The 27,478-nt window shown below is 37.2% G+C and overlaps 1 protein-coding gene and 1 long non-coding RNA gene across 5 annotated transcripts in view; one reads left to right on the top strand and one right to left on the bottom strand.

The window, feature by feature from the left end:
* The window catches only part of LOC126753958 (uncharacterized), a 111,551-nt gene that overhangs the window by 2,816 nt on the left and 81,257 nt on the right, over positions 1-27,478 (bottom strand). The gene's annotated exons all lie outside the window — the stretch shown is intronic.
* The window catches only part of LOC126753956 (protein timeless), a 50,174-nt gene that overhangs the window by 9,229 nt on the left and 13,467 nt on the right, over positions 1-27,478 (top strand). For 3 of the 4 annotated variants that reach the window (XM_050465746.1, XM_050465745.1, XM_050465744.1), the window contains exons 3-16: positions 6,529-6,789; positions 6,877-7,653; positions 7,786-8,638; positions 8,705-8,846; positions 8,903-9,190; positions 10,238-10,458; positions 10,521-10,719; positions 10,796-10,923; positions 10,991-11,144; positions 11,220-11,375; positions 11,436-11,604; positions 12,971-13,171; positions 13,676-14,048; positions 15,434-15,592. In XM_050465746.1, the coding sequence (XP_050321703.1) occupies positions 6,693-6,789; positions 6,877-7,653; positions 7,786-8,638; positions 8,705-8,846; positions 8,903-9,190; positions 10,238-10,458; positions 10,521-10,719; positions 10,796-10,923; positions 10,991-11,144; positions 11,220-11,375; positions 11,436-11,604; positions 12,971-13,171; positions 13,676-14,048; positions 15,434-15,592 (3,917 nt within the window). In that variant the 5' untranslated portion in view covers positions 6,529-6,692. Of the gene's footprint in view, positions 1-6,528; positions 6,790-6,876; positions 7,654-7,785; positions 8,639-8,704; positions 8,847-8,902; positions 9,191-10,237; positions 10,459-10,520; positions 10,720-10,795; positions 10,924-10,990; positions 11,145-11,219; positions 11,376-11,435; positions 11,605-12,970; positions 13,172-13,675; positions 14,049-15,433; positions 15,593-16,560; positions 16,969-27,478 lie in introns of all 4 variants that reach the window. The other variant, XR_007666234.1, reaches the window with a different exon arrangement.

Below are 27,478 nucleotides of genomic sequence, written 5' to 3'. Positions count from 1 at the left end.
TACAGTCAATAAATTTAGATTACTTTGAAAATACTAAAATTTTTCACGTTCATTTTACTTTCTTTCATACCAAAATAAGACCAAAATAACCTTATCGCTGCTCTTAGGCCTATTTTTGATACAATACACATATGTATATGTATATGTTTAATAAATAATTTGTTTAAGCTGTTGCATGTAACAATGAGTTATTTTTAGCTGATTTGCACTCAAAAGTATAGCAGTTAACCAAGTAGTAGTAACCAAGTAGTAGTACACTTATGTATGCCTATATATGTATATCTTTATATGTCAATTTCAAATCCACACATGCCAAGCTAAATATCCACACACAAATGTTTTTTTCAAGTATTAATCGGGAGGCACGACCTGCCTAAGTCTTCTTCCCTTACCTATTTTTATTTTCCTAAGCTCTTATGCGCACAAAATCTAAAAATATCCACGTAATAATAGGTTCGGCTTGTGTTTGGTCCACTGGCGAGCATTGCCCAGTAGCCCAAGGCCCCATCATACAAAGACACTCATACACCTACCAGCAGCGACATCCGTTTGCTAAATGCTTCGTTTGCACGATTCCAAACGCGCGCGTCGCTGAAAGTTGCACATTTCGCCGAATGTGCAGGCCAATGTGAGCGGCTGCCAACCAGGTCGGCACGCCGAGCCGTGCGTGTGTCAAGTGTTTACACAATCAGTGGCAGCAGCGGCAACAGCAGCAGCAGTTAGCTTGGAGCTAAGCAGTGCATGCAGTTGCTGCCACAATGAACGCGTTGCAATGGTCACATGCGTCGGACACACGGACTGTTCACGGTCGTGTTGATTATAAAATAAGTGACTGACTGCTGCTTGTGGTAGAGAAAAAAACACAAATAATATAAGAATGGAAATCTAAAATAGTCATTCACGGTTTTCAGCAGAATTTTATAGCGGCACGAGGATTCTTAAACAGTTGTTGCTGGGATATAACAAGTGAGAACGTGATAAGTTTGGGTGGGGCAAAATTTTGTTTGAAGGCATGAACATATTGAAGTTGTGTAGGATTCTCAGTCATAAGTCCTGTAACGATATTGGGACACACAGCTTCGATTTCAAAGACTCGACAGACAGCTTCATGAAATTCTGAGTGTGAGAATATTTTGAATGTGAACTGACGTTTCAACTCGAAAAGCTCCGTCAGGATTGGGAAGACCTTCTGAGGGTGAGAATATTTCGAAAGGCACAGCTTCGTGGACTCTTCAACTTTCTGGAGAAAAATTGGAGCTGCAGACTAAACACAGAAGCTTCATGAAATTACTGAGTGTGAGAATCTTTTGAATTGAACTCAGTTTCAGACTCCAGATAGCTTCAAGAAGTTACTGAGGGTGAGAATATTTCGAATCGGGCACAGCTTCGGACTCCAGACTTTCGAATTGGGCTCAGACTCGGGCTCCAGACAGCTTCATGAAATTACTGAGTATGAGAATCTTTCAAATTGGGCTCAGACGCGGACTCCAGATAGCTTCACAAGTTATGGAGAGTGAGAATCTTTTGAATTTAACGCAGCTGCGGCCTGCAAACAGCTTCAATTGATGTATTCATTGTCTGGCGATTTCTTAATATAAAAAATTTGATATATGTATTTCAAGACTATCTGGTTCTAAAAAGTATGTTGCGGGTGTCTTACCATCTGTTTTCGTATCCCTAACAGGGTATATCAAGTTCGTAACAGTAAAAAGAATCAGCAGAGACTCTATTAAGTGTATATATAAATGATCAGCGTGACAAGCTGAGTCGATTTAGCCATGCCTTCTGCCGATCCGTCTGTATATACCCGAACTAGTCCCCCAGTTTTTCAGATATGGACTTGAAATTTTTATCATATGTAATTTTCTCACCAATAGTTGGGTCATTTGTCGAAACTGCTGATATCGGACAACTATAGCCTACAGCTCTCTTCCGAACTGACCGATCTAACTCAAGTCCTTGTATGGGAACCACTTTTATTTGACAAGGTATCTTAATGAAATTTAACATGGACTCTTTTCCAAAGCAACGCTGCAATCTCCGAAGAAATTGTGTAGATCGAACCACTATAGCATATAGCTGCCATACAAACTGAACAATCAAAATCAAGTCTTTGTATGGAAAATTTTTTTATTTGACAAGTTAACCTCACGAAAATTGGCATAGATTATAGTCCAAGGCAATGCCATAATATCCGAAGAAATAGTCTCGATCAGACCACTATAGCATATAGCTGCCATACAAACTGACCGATCAGAATCAATATAAAATCTTTTTTTACCTTTTTATGATATAAGTAATACACCCTTGAGTGGTATTATAGCTTCGGTGCAGCCGAAGTTAGCGTTTTTTCTTGCTTTGAATTTATTTTGCTTTGAAATCGCCATTAGTTGTGGGCGTCCAGATACAGATTCTACAAATATTGAATGAGCAATACTTGTTGCAAGCTGCCTAGTAACCATTTACCGCGGTGACACACGCGAAAATATAATTATGTATATATATACCATATACCATACACATACATACATATGTCCATATGTTTTCAATGTCATTCCCCGAAATTTATGCTATTTTTCGTTTTGTGCTGCATACTTTTAGGGGTGTGTTTGTTACTTTTCCATAGACCATTGTTATAACTGTTTATTTTATGCGTTGATTACGTACCGACAAAGGCAAATCTCTGGTATAGTATATTATATACATATATACATATAAAATCATCTCCGCTTTCAGTTTTTTTCATGTTGCTTGAGCATATAAGCCTTATGAACATATGTTTATAACATGTGTACATTTTTATATAGTATGCGCATGTGGGCTTGTCTCGCTCATCACGTTTCATTCCAGCTGCTACTTGTTGCTATACCTGCATTGTTTTCTTTGTGTGACATTCGTGTGCCGCCGAATTGATTGTATAAGTGGAATACTTATTTCCTTTGCAAAATTTGTTGTTGAGCATTTTACTGCAATTTACGGTTTTTAAATGTTCATATATAGTATGTGCATATATACTACATACCATTTATGTGTGAGTATAAGTAAGTATGCATATAAATTATGTGAAGTACATACATATGTACATATATACATATGTACATATATTTTTGCTTCGTATGGCTTATATAACGGTTTCTTTTTAAATAGCAAGTCGTAATTAGTTTAAAAACACACACGTAGCTGCTAAGGAGAGCATATGCTTCTAAAATTACATTTTTTATGAGCATGGGTTTTTAGAAAACCTTTTACAGTTTCCAAAGCTTTGAAACGTGATTCATTATTAATGAATAATATGGTTTTACACATTATGTGTGCACATTTTATATAAATACATTGTGACAAAAAAGTATGCGGAAATTGTAAATAAAACGCAAAATCTTTAATTATTCATCAATATTTATTTTCTTGACTTCAAAGTAGTCCCCACGAGATGTAATACAATTATTCCCAAGATTTTTCCTGCCCTCGAAACAATCTTCATAAGCACTTTTTGTGAAGGCCTTCAGCTTTTTCAGAGAATTTTGTTTTATCTTTTCGATCGACTGAAACGGGTTCCTTCTTATTAACCGCTTGTCGCTCCGGAAAAAAATCATGATGCGCCAAACAACGAATATCGAAAAAAACAATGAGCATTACCATGATTTTTGACCGGCTTTGGCCTGGTTTTTTCGGTTTCGGCTCGTGTTTCCTCTTCATTCCGATGATTGCTGACTTGTTTGCATGTCAAACTCATAAACCCATGTCTCAGAGGCAGTTATGATGCTCTCCATGAATGCGGGATCGGCATTCGCACGAACAAGCATGTCCAAAGAGACCTGTTTATGGTTCTCTTTTTCAAAAAAAATTCAGCTTTATCGGAAGGAGTCGAGCAAAAACGTGTTTCATACCCAAAATATCCACCAAAATCATTCGACAGGACTTGCGAGAGTTGTCGAGCTCTCTTGCTCTCTCTTTAACACTTGCCTGACGATTTTCAAGCACCATATCTTTGACTTTTTAAATATTTTCATCAGTTGAAGAGGTCGAAGGTCGTCCAGAACGAGGCATGTCTTCACGAATCTCCCGACCGTCTTTGAGGGCTCCGACCTCTCGTATGCTTGTGTTTCTGACTGATCTGAACTGAATCAAAAATTCCGCACCGTAAAATTGGTTAGAAATACAAAATTTGAGACAAATACTTTGTTCGATTTTTTTTTTGACAGTTTGGCCGCCCGCATGTATTCGGAGTGCATAAAACCTCAATAATCGAAGAAAACTGTCAACATAACCATGATATTTGATCTGCTTTGAGGTGTTTTTTCGGTTTCAGCTCATCCTCGCCAAGATATTCGCCCGATTGATCGTCTCTTTCTTAATCGTCAACATAGATCCAAGACTCATCGCCAGTAATAATCTGTTTCCTGACATCCTTGGAGTCGGAAAGCATTGTTTCACAGACATTAACGCGACACTGTTTTTCAAAAAAAATTTAGTGACTTTGAAACCAATCACGATTTCATTTTTCTTAGGCCCAAAAGATCTTTCAAATTGGTTTTTACTGATCCTTCCGATATTCCAAAGTTGTCAGTAAGATCTCTGAATCGTCGATTCTTAAGCACAAATTCTTTTATTTTATTGACGTGTTAATCATCAGTTGATGTTGATGGCCGTCCTGGACGTGGTTCGTCGTCAACGCGTTCTCGACCCTCTTTGAATAATTTTTATCAATCAGAAACACTTGCTTGTGACAAACAATTACTACTAAAGGCCTTTTCCAACATTCTGAACCTTTCGGCGACAGAAATTTGATTCCGCACAAAAAATTTAATGGAGCTTCTTTGTTGAGTATTTTCACTCATCGTAAAAATCGCCGAACGCACTTTATGTACTTCAAAGAGACAAGCGTACACTAAACACTGATGATTATTTTGATGTGATATTTGGCACAGATGTCACCGACAGTCCTATCAAATTAGAAAAAAATATTTCGACGAATGTTTTTTCGCGCGAAATTTAAATTAAAAAGTCTTACTACTTTTTGCTCACCATTAATATGCAAATCTACAAAATATATTCACAAGTTTTGCTGATTTTAACGAAATTATATCTGCCTGTGATGGAATTATATATTTTAATGTTTATGCCAATACGTACTTCTAGGTGAATTCCACGTAACTATTAAAGTCGACTCCCATCTAAATAATGATCATTAAAATTTGTTGTTTGTTTGCTTGCTTGCTCCAATCACGGTGCGCTTGCACGTGAGTCGTGTGAGAGCGGAGTTTTGAGTTGAGTGCTGAGTTAATTGCTTACAGTTCATAATGCTTTGAGAATGTTATTGTTGTGTAGTTATCGATGACGCATTGTTGACTTGTATATATGTACATGAGTATGGTATGATCTTATATACATTTTATATCTCCTTTATGAAATATTGGCTAGTCGAAAAAGTCTTTTCGTATTTCTAATCAAACTTCAATTTATTTTTTTATATTTGTAGTATACTAATAATTTAAATAATCAAATATGTACCAGTTTGGTCGACCACTTTTTGCCATTTTTCCGCTAGACACATTATTCCATCAGTGTAAATCGAAATTTCGAAATTTCCAGAACGGAAGCGAGCGAACCATTGTTATGCTGCACGAACTAATATAGCATCGTGTCCGTAAACTTCACAAATTTCATTCGTGGTTTGCGTGACATTTTTCCTTTTTATATAAAAATTTCAAAATATAGCGAATTTCTTCATTATTTTCACTCATTTTTGAACAGCTGTAACTTTTTTCAACTTCCCCGAATTCAATTTTTGGTTAAATGCGGCTTAAAGTCTCACCTTTCCAACACTATATGGTATGACAAAATGTGATTGGTAGCACTGGAGGTATACGACTGCAACGACTTCTATTAACAAAATACAAAAAGACTCTTTCGACTAACCGATATACGGGTTATTTTAGTACTTAAGGGCCTTTACAACAACTACCTCAGGCAACAACAAAGGAATACAATTGAAAATTATCGCAAAGAGTGCTACTGACCTATAGTAACACTGATCCAAAAATAATCTCCCAATAAATCTCGTATAACCAATGTGATGGATTAATTATCATTCCATATCTCTGCACAATGCCCGTATACCCAAAGTGAGTGCTAAATCATACAACTCAGTTTAAAATAGAGCAAGATTCAAGAATTTCGAAATTCAGCAACTCAGAGCAATAAAGCTCTCTTGAAGCAACATTCGACTTAGCAAATATACATTACACAGTACGACAAAGAGCAAGAAATACATCTGGCTCTAAGAAAAAAAAACTCAACTTTGAAGCTTTGTGGTATATTGGTGACAAACAGCTTATTGTTATACTCAAAGTTGTGCTGAGTTTTCTGTCTTTTTTGAGAGATATTATGCTAACACACTAGAACCTTTTTTTGAGAGATATTATTCTACCATATTATAGCATGGAAGCCCCACACAACTCTTCAACACCCAAAAGTTTTAAAAATCTCCTTACTTATTATTTTTTTTTTGTAAATCTTTCTTTACAGAGTATTAACTTTGAAGATTTTGGAAAAACGCTAGCTTCTTGATTGCTAATACGCTTTTCCAACCCCGTTCCGCTAACAAATCGGCCAAATGAGTGTCGAAGAGGACGAACACGTTCTACAAACTTAAAAGTCCATCAATTAATTACAATAATAACAAGCTTGTAATGGACTGGTTATTGGCAACGCCACAGATACACAGCGCTTTCTCATCATTGGGTTCCCTCGAGGGGGATACCTACGTTGTTGGTCCCAATGCGTTATGTGAGTATAGCACTACAATATTATTGCTAGCAAAATATTTATAATTTTTATAATTTTTTTTTGATTTCATTAACACATGCCTTGCAGCAATCCTGGATGAAATAAACTATAAGCTCACCTATGAAGATCAAACGTTGCGCACATTCCGCCGTGCCATCGGTTTCGGTCAAAATGTGCGTTCCGATTTGATACCGCTACTAGAGAATACAAAGGATGATGCTGTGCTCGACTCGGTCATACGCATTTTGGTTAATTTGACAGTGCCTGTAGAGTGCCTTTTCTCCGTAGATGTTATGTATCGCACCGAAGTCGGTCGCCATACCATCTTCGAATTGAACAAGTTGCTCTATACGAGTAAGGAGGCTTTCACGGATCCGAAGAGCACCAAATCGGTTGTAGAGTATATGAAATACTTGTTGGAGTCCGATCCGAAATTGTCATTACAAAAATGTGACAAAATCAATAATTGCCTGCTATTGCTGCGCAATGTGTTGCACATACCAGAGACGAATGTGAACTTCGTAATGCCGTTGGCGCATTCCCAACAAGGTGGTTCACATCCGGTGTCGATGCAAAATGCGATACTTTGGAATCTCTTCATACAGAGTATTGACAAGCTCTTGCTTTACCTGATGACTTGTCCGCATCGCGCTTTTTGGGGTGTAACTATGGTGCAGCTGATCGCTTTGATGTACAAAGATCAACATGTCAGCACGTTGCAGAAACTTTTGAATTTGTGGTTTGAGGCTTCACTATCGGAGAGTTCGGAGGATAATGAGAGCAATACCTCACCGCCGAAACAGGGTAGTGGCGATTCGAGTCCGATGTTAACGTCGGATCCCACATCAGATTCATCGGACAATGGTAAGTCCTACCACACGGTAACTATTGAAAAAGTCACGGCAGAGTTTGCATTGCTGCTGCCGCCGGCAAGATTGAAAACCGATTTACGTACACGCATAGGTGCACTAAAAAGTCACATTTGTGTCCCTACAGGTAGTAACGGTTGTAAGAATGAGTGTGCCGAAGAGCGACGTCAGGCATTGCGCGAGGAGGCAACCGAAGCCACACTGCAGGAGGTCAGCCGCAAGGGTCACGAATATCAAAACTCGATGATGTGTGATACGCATGTGAAGAAGGAGGTCGACGACGTGGACTCGGGCAGCACGGACAATAACGGCGAGAGTGAACAGATGTGCACGTCCATGTTGACTACAACACGTAGTACTAATACATCGCCAACATCCATTAAAGTGGAAGCCATGGATGAGATGGCCGATGGCGAGAGCGAAGCTGGTTGCTCGGGCAAAACTAACGGTGACTCACCACAATCTTGTGTTATGATTGGTGAGAGCAGCAACCAACAACAACAACAACATAACCAACAACCAACTGAACCCAAACAAAGCACTACCACTGCAGAGGCGAAAAAAGCTGACGCTGATGCGGTTAAATTTAAGGCGCCCACAGGTATTATAAAACCCAAGCCACTCTCGCAAATGTTGGCCGATATGCACGAAGAGGAAAACGATCCGCCACCACAGAAAATGTTCCAGAAAGTGCCACACTCGGGCCAATTGAATTTGACTAAGGGTAAGAGTTGTCCGCAAAAGCGTGAGTGTCCCTCTTCACAATCGGAGCTCTCGGACTGCGGTTATGGCACGCAAGTGGAAAATCAAGAATCCATATCCACGTCAAGCAATGATGACGACGGTCCACAGGGTAAACCGCAACATCAGAAGCCACCGTGTAACAGTAAGCAACGCAGCAAGCAACGTATTGTGATGGCGATGGTGGACAAGAAGGAATTGCGCCGCAAAAAGCTCGTCAAGCGCAGCAAGAGTAGTCTGTAAGTTAACCACAAAATTGGTGTGAAGTTCATTGTAGTATAAAAAGAGTCTCTAAATATTTGTAGCATCAACATGAAAGGTCTAGTCCAGCACACACCCACCGATGAGGACATCTCTAATTTGTTAAAAGAGTTCACCGTCGACTTTCTACTAAAAGGTTATGGTTGTCTAGTAGGCGAGTTACACTCGCAGCTCCTTACCAATATTGTAAGTGTACGCTTATGATTGTAGTTAATTCTATTAATAAACTCTCTTTTCTTTAGAAAATACCCATCGATACATCGCACTTCTTCTGGCTGGTCACGTATTTTCTGAAATTTGCCGCCCAGCTGGAACTCGATATGGAACATATAAATGCGGTGCTCACCTTCGATGTCATCAGTTATCTAACCTATGAGGGTGTTTCTTTGTGCGAACAGTTGGAATTGAATTCCCGTCAAGAGGGTAGTGATTTGAAACCATACTTGAGACGCATGCATTTGGTCGTAACGGCCATACGCGAGTTTTTACAAGCCATCGAAACTTACAAGAAAGTAACACATTTGAGTGAGGTGAGTTTCTTTGTCGAGAATTTAGGAGAAGCAGGCTCAAGGTTCCATCTACGTAGACAGGCATCACATCACCTCAGTCGCGCCCAGCAAGCTCCTGGAGTGGTTCAGAGTGCTGGACCTTTGTGACCATATGTGATATAGAAGAGGGCACAATAGGCTTTAGGTCGCAGTGCAAAGCCTCAATTATTTTCAATGAAATTCGCTTTGTAGGCTTATATAGGTTATTAGATAGGTTAGTGAGGCTTTGAACTCATTAACGCTTATTTTTTATGTCTTTTTAAAGGCGTATTTGGAGTATTAAGTGGACTGCTTTTAAAAGTTAACTCTGAAACATAATCTAATATTTCTCGAAAAGTTTTGACCGCGAGTTTCTCCATATGCTCAGCCCTTATTTTGATCAGCGAAAAGATCTCTGGTTGCAGATCTCACATTTAGTCAATTAGACTTTTCTGTTAAGAAGCTATATCTTAGCTTTTTTTGGGCTATTAAATTTCTTTGCCTCACACATGTTAGATTTTCTAAGATTAGCCATAATTTGAGGTTATGATTCGTTAATGATCGGATCGAATTATTCATACCAGTATAAAACAAATAAATCTAGGGACAAAAATGTTTTATCTAAGGTTTTGTTTCATCAATAGCTTTCCTTAACGTAGATTTCATAGTAAAGAGCGCTCTTTAGCATGGTATGATATCCCCGAAAAATCACCTTCCAAGGCAAAAATTGAGGTTAGGTCGATCGTAGAAACACCGAATGTAGTATAAAACCTTATTAGTCTCAGAAATTCAATCGGAGGATTGGGTATCACTGACGACAGGCGACTGATTTGTAAATACTTCGCTAAGATCATACTTTGGACCAAAGTGTTATACTGAGAATGTCTGTAAAGCACTTTTAATAGCATCTTAAGCCAATTTTGGTGTGCATATAACCCAAAAAGTTTGTAGTCAGTAAAGAAGCAAAGGTTTTGGTAACCCACCAGCCCTTCAACACCTTCTCTTATATTCATAATTTTACTTATTCTTTAACTTCCCCTAAATTTCCAGGATGATCGCTTACATTTGCGCCGTCTACAGACACAAATCAGTTCCACCGAAGATTTGCGTTGTCTATTCGTTTTGCTTTTACGACGATTCAACCCAAATCTACACACCAAACAGTATCTACAAGATTTGGTTGTAACCAATCATCTGCTACTGCTAATACTGGATTTTATAACACAAACCGAAGGCGATACCAGCATCAAGATGACAGAGCACATTTCACAGTGAGTACAACTCTCAGCAAAATCCGCTTTATTTCGCTAACTTGTAAATAACTGCAACTTAGATTCGCCACGCTCGAGGTGATGAACTATTATGGCATGCTGCTGGAGGACTTCAACAATAATGGCGAGTTTGTTAATGATTGTATATTCACGATGATGCATCATGTGGGCGGTGATCTTGGACAGATCGGCACATTATTCCAACCGATTATATTGAAGACCTTCTCACGCATTTGGGAGGCTGATTATGAGCTTTGCGATGTAAGTTAAGCGGCTTAAGTAGACTTTACTCGTACAAGATTGCGTTGATCTTTACATACATATTTTTACTTTCTAGGACTGGTCTGATCTAATTGAGTATGTCATACATAAATTCATAAACACACCACAAAAGAGTCCCTTGTCTTTGCCAAAAACTTCACTGACCGAGCTAACCAAAGAACACAACCTCGAAAACACAGTGTGGTAAGTTTCTTTGCTGTAAATATTAGTAAACCTCATATAAAGTTTTCATAATTATGTTACCACCTAGCGCCTGGACACAGGAGGAAATGGACACCCTATATTGGTATTATGTGCAGAGTAAGAAGAACAATGATGTGGTTGGCAAGATCGTGAAACTATTCAGTAATAACGGCAATAAGCAAAAATCACGTATCTCGATTATACAACAACTGCTGCAACAGGTGTGTGCTAGAAACCATTTTCTAGATTTTTACCAAGACTCCCTTGCCTTATGCTTTCTTTATTTACCTTCACAGGACATTATAACCTTAGTGGAGTACGATGACCTTATGAAATTCGAAGATGCCGAATATCAACGCGCTTTACTAACCACACCAACTTCGACTTCAACAGAATCTGGTATTGAGCTGAAGAACTCTTCCACTTTTGCCAAGCCCTCCGATGATATACAGGTATTTGTTTACACGACTCTTTCTCTATAATATTTTTGCTTATAATTCTTATGTCTGCAGATTTTACGTGATCTTATTGTTAAGGAGAATAAGGAGAAACATTTAGTTTGGTTGCAAAAGATATTGCTGGAATGTTGCTACATCAAATTAATTTTGAAGAATTGCTTACAACGTGAAGATCGTCAGAATTTGCAATACGTTATGGAACCGGTAGCTTATCATTATATATGTAAGTAAAGTGCGTGTCTTTTGAAACTGAAAAAATTTTAGAAGTTAATGAAGTTGGAGCGACTTAGAGCTTTTCTAAATAAGTAAAGTCCGAGGAAGATGGATCTCTTTATGAAGTGCTCCAAGATTATCAGAAAGTTTTATATTAATTTTCGTAATGTTTGCGCATAACCTCAAATACCAGAAGTTGGGAAATTGGTACAAAGTCAATTCATGATAGCATGATAACTACCATAAGATCCAAAGAGATAAAGGTGGGATGATTCACACATTTTTGAACAGAAAAATCCGCAAAAAACTTGTTGCACGGCACTTGAGAACTGGTAACCAGATAGGAAATGTCCTTGATCTTCCCACTCTATCGGTCTCTTCTTATATCTAGAAAAGCGAGCTTCCATAAATAATTCCTATCTAGTTCTTCTTAACCTAATGAATCCGATTTCGTACAGAAACATTATAACAAGACAAATAAAAGTACTTCGCACAGTTCTACAATGTTCTGGATCATATTTTACCGTAGTTGAGAGTATAAGTCCGTGTTCAGAGGTGGGAATTGTTATAACGGCAATGTTTGCTTCAGAGTGAGCAACGGAGAAAGAAACTAAAGACCAGTACAAGTTAGATTAGGATAGGTTAGGTTAGATGGCTGATCAAAGATCGCACTTGGATTATATAGTCCTTTGTGAGGCCATGGAAAAAAAGAATTCCTGTGTACGAACTATAAATTTACCATTCGCGCCTGATCGGTGGGATGTCTGAAGGTATCCGCTCCCAAGTGCTTAAGTCATAACCTAACCAAACGCGGGACAATCAATAAGGAAGTGTTGAGTTATTTCCACCTCATCTTCTTCCATATAACTTTCCTCTCTAACTGCGTGGTCGCCAATAGAGCAATGGTCCATTAAAAGCCCCAAAACTAAGCAGAGGCTACTCTTTCTGAGAGCGAGTACAAGTTAGTTGAACTCATACCCAATTGGAGATCAAGCATAAATGTTCTAAAAATTGTGAGTAACGCTCACCACTATTAATTTTAAGACCAGACAATGCCCCGATTGGCCAACGTAGAGAGAGCTGCCATGCTTTAGCTGAATCGTGCAGGTCAAGAAGAGGTACTAAGTAGATTTCACTGCCCTCTTTTTATGTACATTCCATGGCGATCAGATAAGTTTTAATTTTTATTGGTTCAGAACCCCTCACACGCGCCCAGAAACTGCCTCCAACAGCAATAGTTAAGCGAGAAGAGTCGGCTTTTATATTTTGAACCCACATTTCAGGCATTATCGCCACTGGATTGTAACTAATATAGGTCTTCGATCCCATATCAATCGCATTACAACCATTTTTTTTTTTTTCATTTATTATTTCAGTGAAGAACAAATCCATACCGGTTGTGCAGTGGAACAGCGATCAGGCGACAACGATGCTCTATCAACCGTTCGTATTGCTGCTACACAAGCTGGGCTTCCAGTTACCGGCGGATGCCGGTTCGATATTCGCACGCATACCGGACTTCTGGACCGCTGAAATGATGTTTAGCTTGGCGCGCAAGTTGGGACCCCTAGACAAATGTGAGTAATTATTAAAGGTGGGGTATATGTTGAGTGGTCAATGTTAACAATTTTGAGCGTATCGCTTTGTCCTTCTTTTTCTTTTCTCTCTGCCAAATAATAACTAAATAAATAAATCATAACAAAATTGGACAACGCAACAACAAATAATTTTATATTATTTTCAAATGGATAAATAATAATAATAAAACAACAACAACATATTTTCGTAACAATTGCCACAAGCAAAAACAAATCGACAAAAATTAATCGTATTATCAATTTATTCACATAACTAAATAATATTAAAAAAAAAAAAAACAAAAAAAAAATATTATAAAATTCCATTTGTAATATTTCGTACTAAATGTCAATGATAATGCACCCCCCGCACGTTCATCATCGTTCATTTTCTTTGTGTAAACTTGCAATGTTGTCTCCCATCTTTCTATTATCCTTTTACCACTCCACTCTCTCTGTGTGTATTTCTCTCGCTCTGTCTCTCTTGTGCTTTTGATCTTGTAGTGTTGATCAAGTTCGATATGAGTCAGTTTGAGGAAGCAAATGCAATAGAGTTGCAGCGTTGCCATCATGCAACAGCGGCCCGTGGTTCGCTCAGCTCAATGTCCAGCCTGGAGATGGATACCGGCGGCAGCGATGAGTACACGACATTGGTAACAAGCGCAATGGAAAATGCCAACGTGAATGGAAATGGTAGCGGAACTGGAACCGGAACAAGCACTACAACAGGCAGAGTAAGCAGTAATAGACGTTCCAGCAGCGGCAGTGGCAGCATGTTGGCGCCAGTACCCGAGGTCGATGCGAAATTGGAGAAGGCAAGCGCGGCTAGCGATGTATTTGCTGTGCCAAAATCGAAGCACTGCAATCCGATTATAAGGTAAGAAACACAACTTATGCCTAACTTATATATAGTGTACTTAGGAAATATAGGTTACAATGGGTTTTAGTGGTAGTTCCTAGAAAAAACTATTTTACACAAGTAAAGTAGATGACATCAAAAGTGAGGTCCCTCATCCGAGGCTGTTTTCTTCTTTCCTATGGGGGTGGCGGGTCCCAAATCCAGCATACATCCGTGGGGAGGAATTACTCTCCGCTTGGAGAAAATAATTCGATCTGCAGAGCTGAATAGAGAAGGTACATATTCTATAAGAGTGTACAGCTGCTGGCGTACGCCGATGATATTCATATCATTAGCTTCAACAACCGCGCTGTTAATTCTGCTTTCTCCCGACTTAATTAGGAAGCCAAGCAAACGGATCTTGTAGTGTCACGTCACTGTAAAGAGTCAAAGTTTTGATGTCGTAGATAATTACGTCTATCTTGGAACCAACATTAACACCAACAACAATATCAGCCCCGAAATCCAACGAGTAACTCTTGGCAAAAGGTGCTCCTTCGGACTGAGTACGAAATTGAAAAGTTAAGTCCTTTCTCGACGAACAAAGACCAAACTTTACAAGTCAGTCATCATCCATGTAATGCCATATGGTGCAGAAGCATGGACGATGACAACAGCTAATCAGTCGGCATTACGAGTTTTCGAGAGAAAGGTTCTGCGGAAGATTTATAGTGCTTTGCGCATTAACAACGGTGAATACCGCAGTCGATGGAACGTTGAGCTGTACAAGTTATACGACGGCATTGACAAACAAGTAGTTCAGCGAATTAAGAGAAATAGGCTACGCTAGCTATGTCGTCCGAATGTATGAAAACAGTGCAGCTCTGAATATATTCGACGGAACGCGGGGTAAGCAGAGAAGAGCAAAAAGTGGAGGTCGTTTGAAAGACCAGGTGGAGAAGGATCTGAAACAGGACCGAAAAGACAGAATGCCAGTCATTCTGTTGCGGTAAGCTCGGCTATAACTACGATGCATTGAGAGACAGAAGTTTTGGGAATATTGAGGTTGAACAGTGTATTTTGTCTGTGTTACGTAAACGGTATGCTTTTAGACCTTTACTTAAGGGTCTTTTTGCAAAAGCATCGCCCATTTGAACCATAAAACCGACCAACCAAACTGGTAGGTAAAAATGGCTCTTTGACGAGAGTGTTTGGAGGGGTTTGATCACAAGGCCTGTTCTTTTCCGAAGTCTAATTGTAGGTTAGTGCCTGTTCTGGCTCGTTCATCTGTTTCGCAGTCACCAGGAGTAGCACTATGCCCTGGAACCCATGCTAGGCTTTGTTGCTTTTGTAATATTTATCTATTATCAGTCTTTACATTTTCTGAGAATAACTAACCTCAAAGTTGTATTTAACATTTTCAGATTTACACCCGATCCGGCACCATTGCCGCCAGTGCCTAATTGGCTGCAATTGGTGATGCGAAGCAAAATAAATACGAATGTCCCAGCGCCAACGGATACCGCCCACAATAATATTAATAATAATAATAACGCAGTAACAGCAACAACAACAAGTGAAAGGTAGGACAGAAATTTGGTAAAAATTCATTGTTATTACTCATTTAATGATTTCTTTAAAGGGTAGCTTTTTTAGAGGTGAAGAATTTTATTTTTAAAGAATTAAGTAAAATTTGTGAAATGACCGACATTTCGGCTTTCATATAATTTTTCGCGAGCTTTGAAAATATACTAAATTTATTTATTTACTTTTTTTTAAATTTTCTTGCGGAAGTCTTTCGGTAGTAATTTTGCTCAGTGTACTGCATAAGCTATGTCAAACACAGCAGATTTGACAGCTAACCCTCTAGGAAATTTTACGCCTCTAAAAAACCACACTATACATATATCTGTATGGTATATATGAAGGCATATTCGGTATGGATAGCTGAGAATGTAGTTACCGTTAAATCTGTGCAAATTCAGTGATGGATTCAAGTAGTTGTGTTCTAGTGCTTTAGATCAAAGAGCAGTATTCCCTGCGATTTTACTCACTATTAGAAATACCTTGCCTAAACTGCTATCTAACAGAATTCATTACCAATATACAGAGGTATGAGACTGGTCGTATAAAAAGCTTATATGAATAGAACTTATTACAGGTTATCGCAGGTGAATATGGAGTTCTCGAGAAACCATATTGCAAGTCCAACTGAAATGGTATTCGTTACGAATTTGTGAAGAAACAAGAATGGTCGGATTAAAGCCCAGTTACCGTCCATATATGAGTAGATTTTTCTACGTGAATATGGAATATGCAGGGCAATATGGAGATCTCGATCAGTAGAGCGACAATAGTAAACCACACATCATGGCCTTAAACCAGTAGTGCCACACTCCAGTCATATCTTAGCTATTCTGTCACTAAGTACTAGTTTTTCAAGGCCCCTAATGTACCTAAACTCTTGGAGCACGTCTTTTTCTCCCGATAAATATTACTATTATGAATGAAATTGGTTATTAACATGCATGACTTTTGTTTTTTATTTAAGGTTCCGCGCTTACAATGATGCTTTCGAACAAGCACATGTAGAAAGAATGCAATATTAAGATGATAAAAATTAAACGAAAAATGTGTGAAGTGGTGGGAAGTCGTTGTATAAATATATATACATATACAAACGCACGCTTTGAAGTCTATAAATTGATTCTATATAAAGAAATATACGAAATCTTCTGACGTTACACATCCAAGATGTACAGCTCGAGTACATACGGAAGCAAATATACATACATATATTTCTTTTCAATAAATATACATTGCTATATATGAAAATTTTAAATGAAAATTTGATACGCGGACAGCAAAAACAAAAGAAAGCGGGAGCATTGTCATGCAAAAATGTACTCGTACACTAAACGGCGCTACGCCTCGGCCAGCTGTCGTTCTATCCATTCGCGTAAGCATACAATTATTCATTCATATTTATTAAAACAACAACAACTCCATATGATTTTCCACTTCCATTAACAAAAATTACTTTAAAATGAATCTTTTTCTATATTCCGCTATGACACTGCTTCTATTGTATTTGTATCGCTTACTAATGGTCTGTGTGTGTGTGTGTGTGTGTGCTAATCTTATTGTAAGAACTTTAGTGTTAATTTTTAAATAATTGGGAATTCCATACGTATGTATATTGTTGGAGCTTGTTTCTACTTCGACGAAAAAATTTGTTCATGCAGGAATTAACGTTTTTGTGGTTATCATACAACCACTATTTTTTACATTTACTATGGGTTTTAGCCAAGAATAATGGATAACTGTGATTTCCTTCGCCTTAAGTTCCTCTTACTTCCACTTTTTAGATCTATAAATAAGTTATTCGAAGAAGTTCTTAATGTAGAAAACAAGGTTATGGTAAAAACTGGTGGTGAAAAGTTATAGTCATTCGAGCGGGGAGTCTGGGAAATATTTCTGTGTTTCACCTTCTTTTTCAGTAATTACAGAGATAGTAGAATGTTTCTAATATAATGCAATTAATTCCGATAAATATTTACTTAGTTTTTATAGACAATATCACGTACTTATATTACAAATTAACAAGAAAAACCATTTACTTCTTTTGCATCGAAGCTTTAGTATCCTCACAAATACAAAAGATTCCTTATAAGAACTTTGATCGATAAGTTTGTTTGGTAGTTATATGGTATGCTATAGAGACGCTCTCTGGAGATTGCACCGTTGCCTTATATGACAGCTACATATATACCACAGAGATTCGGTCCAAACAATTCCTTTGGAAATTACCTCATTGCCTTAGACAATAATCCTTGTCAAATTTCTTGAAGATATCTTGTCAAATAAAAAAGCTTTCCATACAAGCAATTTATACCGAACGTTCAATTTGTATGGCAGTTATAACGAAGTTACAACAACAAAGCAGCGTCTTGAGCAGAAGAAGACGGGGAAAAATTTCAGATCGATATGGTATCTCAGACACTAAGGAACTAGTTAGCATATATACAGACGGACGGACAGACAGACATGGTTAAATCGACTCAGCTCGTCAAGCTGCTCATTTATAAATATATATTTCGACGATTCCTTCTGGGTGTTATAAATACCGTGGCAAACTTAATTTACCCTGTTCAGGATATATAGTAAAAATGTTCATCCTTTTGAAATCTGTTTCCTTAATAAACGTATTATCCGCGACAGTATTACTTATTTAGCTCCAAATTCTTTAGTTTAGAGTCACCGAACCAAACTCCGGCAATCTTTTACGGACTGGGCAAGGCTTGCGGAGGTGTCCACTGTCAGGATCCTTTCATCAAGACCAGTTTCAGACTACCTGACTATTATAGCATTTTTCAAACCGAAAGCAAAGTGCCTTGAAAGTAGTAGAGAGTAGCCTCCTTTATCAATAACCGTGCACTGGTTCAGCGAATGCTTTACCATCAACATCGAGTTGCTTCTGGTTAATCCGCTATCTTTTTGCGAGTAACTAATGGATAGCTGGGGCTGGTGGTACCATATAGCCAGAAACAATCACGATAAAACATTCAAATGTGTTTATAGCAATTGTTTTGACAGCTAAATAGTCAAGGTTCTTACCTCTCTGTAAATAAGCAGAAAATGCTCTCGCTAACTTCAACCGCTACTTGAGCTGAAGAGTCTTTGGCTTTTGGTGAGATAGCGAAACAAATATGACATTGAACGAATATTTTGAAAGCTTAGAATTTTCACACTATCGAACCGGTATTGAGATTATGAAGGATGGTTTAAACGTCGAAGACTTGAACAGTTTTAGGTTGACAACTTCGTCGTGTCATCGTTTACACAATCGCTTAAATCTCGTTTTTGAACTATATTTATCTTTCGACCAGACTTAAAAAGTATTTAACAACAGTAAATGCCTTAAAATATGTAAAGGGTGATTAATTTCGAGATTCCCTACTTTTAAAAAAAAAAACACAAAAATGTCAAATGGGAAATGTTTATTATCATTCGAAAGAACATTATTTGGCATTTATTCTTTGAAGATTATCTCTTTCAAATATTGGCCGCAACTACGTCTCAGATGATTCATCCGTTGAGTCCAATTTTCGATGACCACTTCGAGCATTCGACTGCTAACTGGCGAATGACACGCGTGATGTAATGCTCCATGGCCTGAATCGATGCGGAATTGTCCGCATAGACTTTAAACTTAACATATCCCCCAAGGAAAAAGTCTAACAATCTGATATCACATAATCTTCGTGACCAATCGACCAACCCAAAACGTGAAATTAGCTGCTCACCGAAATGTTCTATCAATAAATCCATTGAGTGATGTGATGTGTGGGAAGTGGCGTCGTTTTATTGAAACCAAATGTCGTCGAGATCACGACCTTCAATTTCAGTCATCAATCATAGAGCGAAGTGATGTCGCTTGGGAAGGTGGAGCGGCATCAGTTCTTCCACAAGCTGTTTTTTGTACGCTTTTAATTTAAGATCTCGGCGTAAAATGAACCAAGTCGTTCATACGTCGGTCTGAGTTGCTGCGAATGGCGCCGAAACGATTTACCACGGTCTTCCTGTACACTCTCAGCTACGGCTGTTATATTCTCTTCACTGCGTGCTGGACGTGGTCTATTCAGTCGAATGTTATCAAATCTGAATCACAAGATGGGTGAATGTGTTGCGATTAGTACGCTCAGTAGGCCGATTAAGTTGACCATAAGTTGAGATAAAGTACGTGTATTTGCGTAATAAAGTTGAACCATATGTATGTAAACGTTGTTCAGGCGTAAGTCTTCTCATGAAGAAATGCCAAATAATATCGAATAACAATAACATGATAGCCTGACATGACTCACAGGTGCTCTGTCAAACAATGCTATTGAAAAAAGTACCTCAATTTGCATCACCCATTAAATATGCTATTTTACTTTGGTTTTTACTTTCTATGATATCCGCTTGATGCGGCAACCAAAGTAGGAATATAGTAGTACTAACGCGTCTCTGAATCAGTAACGTATTTTTATGAGAACTTTTTGCAAAGGCGAAAATATGCTCGATATATGCTATCGCGGCCGCCATAAATCGATTTTTCCATAATTCACAGTTTTGCTGATCTACGCAATATACGCCAGCAAACTAATATTAACAACGCAATTTAAATGCAATAAATAAAAGCTATAAATTTGAGTAATAATATTTAAATATAATTTAAACATATTAGGCAATACTTGTATAAAATATTAAGCAAGCGATTTGTATGAAGCAATATATATTTATGAATAATTTTATTGTTTAATGCACCTTTAAACACGCACACATGCCTTACGCACCTTCATAGACTTAAACAAACCCAACATTCCTTTTATGGACGATTAACCGCCAAAAAACCAAGAACGAAAATGAACACCGTTAAATAAGTGCTGCCAAATATGCAAGGAAATATTGAAGTTTAAAATATTTAATGTTTAAATTGTATGTTGTTGTTGCTTTTGGACTGAAATGCACGCAATCGACAGTCAGCAAACGTTTGCAATTTTACGACTTTGCAGATAAGAAACACGTTAAAGGAAAATTAATTAATTACAAAAATCTAATATTATATGTAGCTAACGGTTTGTTATACATACTTGATATGCATTTACATACTTATCTAACTGCGCATGCGCCAAGGAGTGTTGCTGCAGCAGGTTCAAATTAATTAAGGCAAGCCGATTGCGGCAATATGGATGAGAATATAAATTAAGTTTCACCTCGCAAACACACACATGCATATAAACACACACATATATGCCTACAAGTTCATATATACACAGATAGTGATTTAAATTGCTCATAAAGCGATAACATAAATATTAATTCACTTGAATTTGCAATTAAAAAAAATATAAAAAAATAAAATTTAAAGTTTTTTCAAAATGTTGTGTGTTGTGAAACGATAAGCCAGCGCCGTTGCAAAAAGGGTGTCTGTCGCACATTTAATGCCTCACTGCACATCCGTATTGCCATAAATATATTTCACAAAAAAGCAGAAAAATCCAAAACTTCAAACTCAAACTCAATTCAAAACCAAAAACTAAAACCGAAAACCGAAAAACATGCATTAAATCCATTAAATATATCTGATGAACTGAAATGGGTACAAATCGCATGCGATTAGTGAGCAATGCCAGCGCGTTATGTGTTAGCTGAGCGCTAATGTGGAATATGTGCGTAATTAATTCGCGAATTTATGGCGGTCGCTTGCAAAAATAAAAAAAGAATAGAAAAAGAAAAATTTAAAAAATCCAATTCGAAACTGAAAGGTGTGCGAATAGTTTGCATTGCATAATAGTTTGTTGACCGGTCGCCAAAATGGGAATAACTGAATGCATTTGTATAAGTCAATGTTACTGTGCTAATGTTTGAAAGTCTTATGAGAAGAAAATGTAACGGTAAAAGCACAGTAAGCGAACTAGATTCGACAAGAGAAAGTTTAACGATAACTTTCGAAACTCATTTAAGCGCAAAAAAATGCAATAAGTTTGTGCCTCTTTCGGTAACCTTTTTACTTATGCCAGGGAAATGTTATTGGTTGTGTTTATAGTCGAGAACCGTCCACCAATACCAGTTTTATTATTAGACAGCCGTGCGTGGCTATATTTATGCGGTCGCAAAATCCTTCTGGGTGAAAACAAATCGCAAGAGAACAAGCAAACTTTCCATTTTCTTAGCTAAAAGGTGGGCGAGGTAAAAACATCTCAACACTTTCTTCTTGATTGCACCGCTTTCGTCAGATCAGGGTTAAAACTGTTGCTCGTTCGTTTCACCACTCTCTAAACTTTAGAGCATAGAGTCTCAAGCACAATATGTGCTCACTTTTAGACCAACAGTTGTTTGTAGTAGAGACGACAATTTATATCTATGCCATATATAATATATGATCCGCATTGTGGGACGAATTAACAAGATCCGACTATCCATCCAGCCAGTCTTTTGTTCAATATATAGGTCACAGCTTTCATTTATTGAACAGAAAAACACATAATTTTCTTAAAAATGGTCACAACTGAGCTTAAGAAACCCATCTAGTGTGTTAGCCCAAAAACGGCGATTTTTGGCAATTAAAAAAATATCTACCGTATCAACAGCTTAAAATTTTTATTTTATTTTAAAAATACACAAACAGTACATGATCAAAAAATCGTACACTGCTGTATTGATTCCGGTCTTCTCCGTGAATGAAGCCTTAAACTAAAATTTCTCACTAGAAGATTGGCAAAATGGCATTTAAAAATTTTTAATTTTAATTTTCTCCAAAATATAGATTGTTTTCCCGTGACAAAATTCAATTTTCGAAAAGATAAAAAAAACTGTAGAACTAGTGATTGAACCTTTGTCTTCGAGTAATGACTTTGAAAAATGTTGTTGTTAGAAGAAGGCCTTTAAAGAAAAATTGATCGAGCTGGTTTGCTGATTGAACCAAACAGCTATAGTTAAAGGCTTATTTTAGTTTTCTCGGATAAAAACAGCCCTTTTTCAACCATTTTTTCTCACATAAAAAATTAAATATTTTATTAGAATTTGTTATTGTTACAAACATACACTATTAACAAAGTAGAACTTGGACGAAGGAAAAAAATTGAAATTTGGGTTTTCCTTCGTCCTAGTCTTTCGGGCTATATCAGTGTGACACTTTCAAAAAATTTTTTTTTTTTTTTTTGCTTTTTCGATAGTTTATATATTCAAAAATATCCTGTGAAATCGGTGAGGTCGTATCTTAAATAGTTTTTGAATGGCAGCGTTCTAAATAGGTGCAAACATATAAAATTGAAACTTTAAACGCGTTTTTCTCGAAGCGACATTTTTCAAAATTGCTGGCATTACCGATCGACTTCAAATTAAAACTGGATTTAGCTGAATACATTTGCTATACAATAGACTACGATCTTTTTGATTGGTTGAAAATTGTCAATTTGGCATTAAAAAAACGACCCTTTTTTCGTAAAAAACGATTTTTTTTTAAAATTACACCATTTTCTTAAAGATATTTTGCAAATATCGTATTTCATTGCATAGATATTTAAGTTTAATAAACATTTTGAATTTTTTTGATTCAGCTACTCATTCGACCGGAATCATGCCAGCAGTTGAGGCACTTTTTTTTCGACACTTCCGCAGACAGCACATAACTCCGTTATTTTTCAATATTTTTGTAAAAAAACTTTTTTAATATAGCTAAAAATATACTTTATTACGTCCATAGAACGTCGAAACATTCAATCTTGTACTTTCTTTTAAAAAAAATTCACGAAAATCGCCTAATTTTTCATGCGTCACACTGGTATAGCCCCTTAAGGATTCTATCTCAAAGACCTGTGTAAAATTTTATGAAATTCGGTTAAGTAGTTCTCGAGAAATTTTGCTAACCGACTTCAAAAACACTGCTTCGAGAAAATCACATTTAAAGACGACGCACTTAGCTTAACTAGCCTCGAACGCAGAAGTTCTCAAGGCTGTAACTCCGAAACTATTACTCGAATCAACTTTAAAATTTAGGACAATATTCTAGAGGTGTTGTGGAATTTAATAAGACAATAAAAAAAAATCGATTTTTTGAAACCTGAAAACACATGTAACTCCTTAAGACAGCAGCAATTCAAAAACTATTTGATCGGAAACGCTACGCAGTTTACTTTGACTTTAGTCGAATAGTTCAAATGCGGGTCTTAATATGGTATAAGACATAACATTGATCCGCATTCTCTACATACATTTCAGAAAGTTCACTTTTCAAACTTTGAAAATTCCCGCGACAAAATTATTAGATATTCTCAGAAAGTTTTTTATTTTTATTGAAAAAATTCCAAAGTAAGACTAAATACTTTCAGCAAAGACAATTTGATACCTAATGAAATACTTCTTAGATTACTCACTCGCTTGTGAGCTGGAGATTATAAAGTGTATTCGCTAAATAAAATAAGTGTCTGGAAATATTCAACAAAAGCCAAAAAAACTTCTGTTTAGGGAACAAAATTCAGCCTGAGTTGTTTCAACTGCTGCTCCTTCGAACTATATCCTACCAAATTCAGCTAAATCAATTCTTTTGTAATACAGATTGTATGTAAACATTCCTCTAATACATTTTTAACCATAAATTCTAGCATCTTGCATGCATTTTCATTCATAGCATTCATTCTACAGAGAACATAAAAATAAACCCGCTTAACTATAAACACAAACATATTTCTCCACTGAAGCATCGAATCATCAAAGCACCAAAACACCAAAGCACATTAGCATTGTTATAAAGCTTGGTAGCGCTTGCCGTTGAACACATTTAACACACCTTCAAATTGTGCTCCATTCGCTCTTTTTGGCATATATATATTTTTTTTTTTTGTATTTAGAGATTAGCATAAAATTTGCAAGATATGTTAATTTAATATGATAAAACTAACAGCACCGGTTTTGGTGTGGGAGCGTCTTTTGTATGTCAACGTCTTTGCAGCCGAAGTGGCATATGACTTCAATAAACTCAATGAGTTTACAAAAAGTATATACAACAAAACAAAAACCAAAAAAAACCCAAAAATGGTAAATATCTTTTTTTTACAAAAAATAGCAATATCTTTTTTACAAAAAAACAAAAACCAAATATTTTTTTCTACATTTGCCATTTCGCATATTCAGTTCGAACATCCGTTTCTTCTCGGGGAGCTGGTTTTCATTAAAGTTTTGGCATGTCATGGCACTTGACTAGCTTGGAAATTTCTTTCACTAATTTTTATACTCGTAGCACTGCGAAAATTCTTATCTAGCTTTTATGGCATTTAGCAAGCAATTAAAATCCCAATTAAATATTTTTAAGTCAGGTGCTAATCTTGTCAAACTATAAAACTTTAATTAACACTTTGTTTGTAGCAAATTTTGGCATTTATTAGTGAAAGAACTTAGTGGAGATAATAAATTAAATATGCGAGTGCTTGAAACATTTAGTTATGTTACTAGGTAGGATCTTAATAATATTCTTTGGTGAAATTCAATAGTTAATATGAAATTCTATAGGTAATATGACAGTAAAAAGGAGTAAATGGAGATTTTATTTGGTTCAGTGGGTTGCTCAGCTCAGAGAGCAGGTCTTTTCTCTCAAGCAGAGGTTGCCCTTTAACTATAAGTTCAACTATAAGTTCATTGGGCACAGTCAAAATGAATAATAACAAACTTTTGAATATTATGTTATTAAATAAAATCCTTACTAAACTAATGTTAGAATATAAAGGTCTAGTGGAAATAAATATATAATTTTTTCAATACATAGATGGCTTCAGAATCCGTATAACACGTTGTTATACGTTGTTATGCAATAAAGTCGCTATACGTTAGAAAGTTCGTACTAAAAAATCTCTCAGACAGTTTTATGATTGTTTGGCCCAGTATTGTTTGAGGATGAGTCAAAGACGGACATCAGCAAAGCAAAGATACGCGATATTTTATCAATTTTCACCGATAAAGGAATAGGCAAGTCAGGTGACTGACAATGTGAATAGTATTTATGTTCCAGAAGTTTAACTAAATTTTGATTTCGCCAATTCCGATCCGGTAAATTTGGTATCAAAGATGAACCATTCTCTGTGAGGACTTGTCGAAGATAACTTGTTATGTGTTTAGTGGAACTGTTTCTTTCTTTCAGCCAACTTATTAATTCGAAACTATACTATCAACAATTGGATCATCCTAAAGAAGCAATCTTATGTCAATAAGAGAGGAATTTAATTCCAAAAGAACTACGACAGGTCACACAAATCGATAGTAACTCTTTAGTGACTCCAGAAAAAGTTAGTTAGTATTTGTCGCTAACAAACAGATTTATATTGCGACAGCTGGAATGTTAGAACATGTGAGTATACTCAAGCAAATTTTCTTACGATACATTTGGTTGGTATGACGAAAGCTAGCATATTGATCGTTATTGGGGGTAATGCTCGAAAATTCTACGAAAAGATGCGGGGACTAAAAGAAAGTTTCAAAACCGGAGTATACTTTTCTAGAATCCCCAGAGGTGATCGAGTGACTGATGCCCAGAGCATACTGAAATTACGGAGGGAACATTCATCAGCCTGCTGAATGGCAGTGAAAGAATAACACCAAGAGACGGTGAACCCGATCCCCCAATCGATGACAAAGCAGACGTTGAAGAAGTTTGAATAGCAATTGCCCGTCTGAAGAAGAACAAAGCGGCGGGGGCCAATGGATTGTCGGCCGAGCTATTCAAATACGGCGGCGAAGAACGGATAAGGAGCATGCATCAGCTTCTTTTTAGAATATGGTCGGACGAAAGCATGCCCGAAGGTTAGAGTTTAAGGGAGACCCCACAAGCTATGCCAACTACCGTGGGATAACCTCCTCAACAACGCATGTAAAGTTTATCTAGCGTATTGTGTGAAAGATTAAAGCCCACTTACCAGTGTGGCTTTGGACTTAGAAAATCAACAACCGACCAGATATCTGGAAAAGACCAGTAAAAAGAGGATCGAACTCACCACATCTTTATTGAATTTTTTTTTTTTGAAATTGAAAAATGAATTTTTGATGTCTGAATGTATCCCGCAAAACTAATACGGCTGTGTAAACTGACGTTGAGCAACACCAAAAGCTCCGTCAGGATCGGGAAGGACCTCTCCGAGTCGTTCGATACCAAACGAGGTTTCAAATTAGGCGACTCCCTATCATGTGACTTCTTCAATCTGCTGCTAGAGAAAATAATTCGAGCTGCAGAACTAAATAGAGAATGTACCATTTCATATAAGAGTGTACAGCTGTTGGCATATGCCGATGATATTGAAATCATAGGCCTCAACAACCGCGAGGTTAATTCTGATTTCTCCAGAATTGATAAAGACGAAGCAAATGGGTCTGTTAGTCAGCGAAGTCCTGTCGTCAAACAAACAGTCGGCGCACTCTCGACTTGGCTACCACGTCACTATTGACAACTTGCGCTTGCCAACAAGTGCTACTTCGGACTGAGTAGGCAATTGAGAAGTAAAGTCCGCTCTCGATGAACAAAGTCTAAATTCTACAAGTCATCCCTGTCGTGCTATATGGTGCAGTTAAATGGACGATAACAACATCTGACGAGTCGGCGTTACGACTTTTCGAGAGAAAGGTTCTGTGGAAAATTTATGTTACTTTTCGCATTGGCTACGACGAATAACGCAATCAACAAAGAAAAAAAGAAAGATGAACTAAACGAGATTTACGACGCAATTGACATAGTTCAGTGAATTAAGAGACAGCGGTTACACTAGCTAGGTCATGTGGTCCGAATGGATGAAAACACTGCAGCTCTGAAAGTATTCGACGCAGTACCCGCGGAGAGAAGCAAAGAAAGACCTACTTGGAATCTCCAACAGCGAAAAAGAAAAATTACATGCGCGCTGTTGAAAGCTTGGTTATAACCGCGTAACCGGTGTTTACGCCAATAA

Source organism: Bactrocera neohumeralis, chromosome 3, assembly GCF_024586455.1.
Source record: "Bactrocera neohumeralis isolate Rockhampton chromosome 3, APGP_CSIRO_Bneo_wtdbg2-racon-allhic-juicebox.fasta_v2, whole genome shotgun sequence".
Lineage (NCBI taxonomy): Eukaryota > Metazoa > Arthropoda > Insecta > Diptera > Tephritidae > Bactrocera > Bactrocera neohumeralis.
Note: the sequence above shows the minus strand (reverse complement) of the source record. Positions and strands in the feature narration are given on the sequence as shown.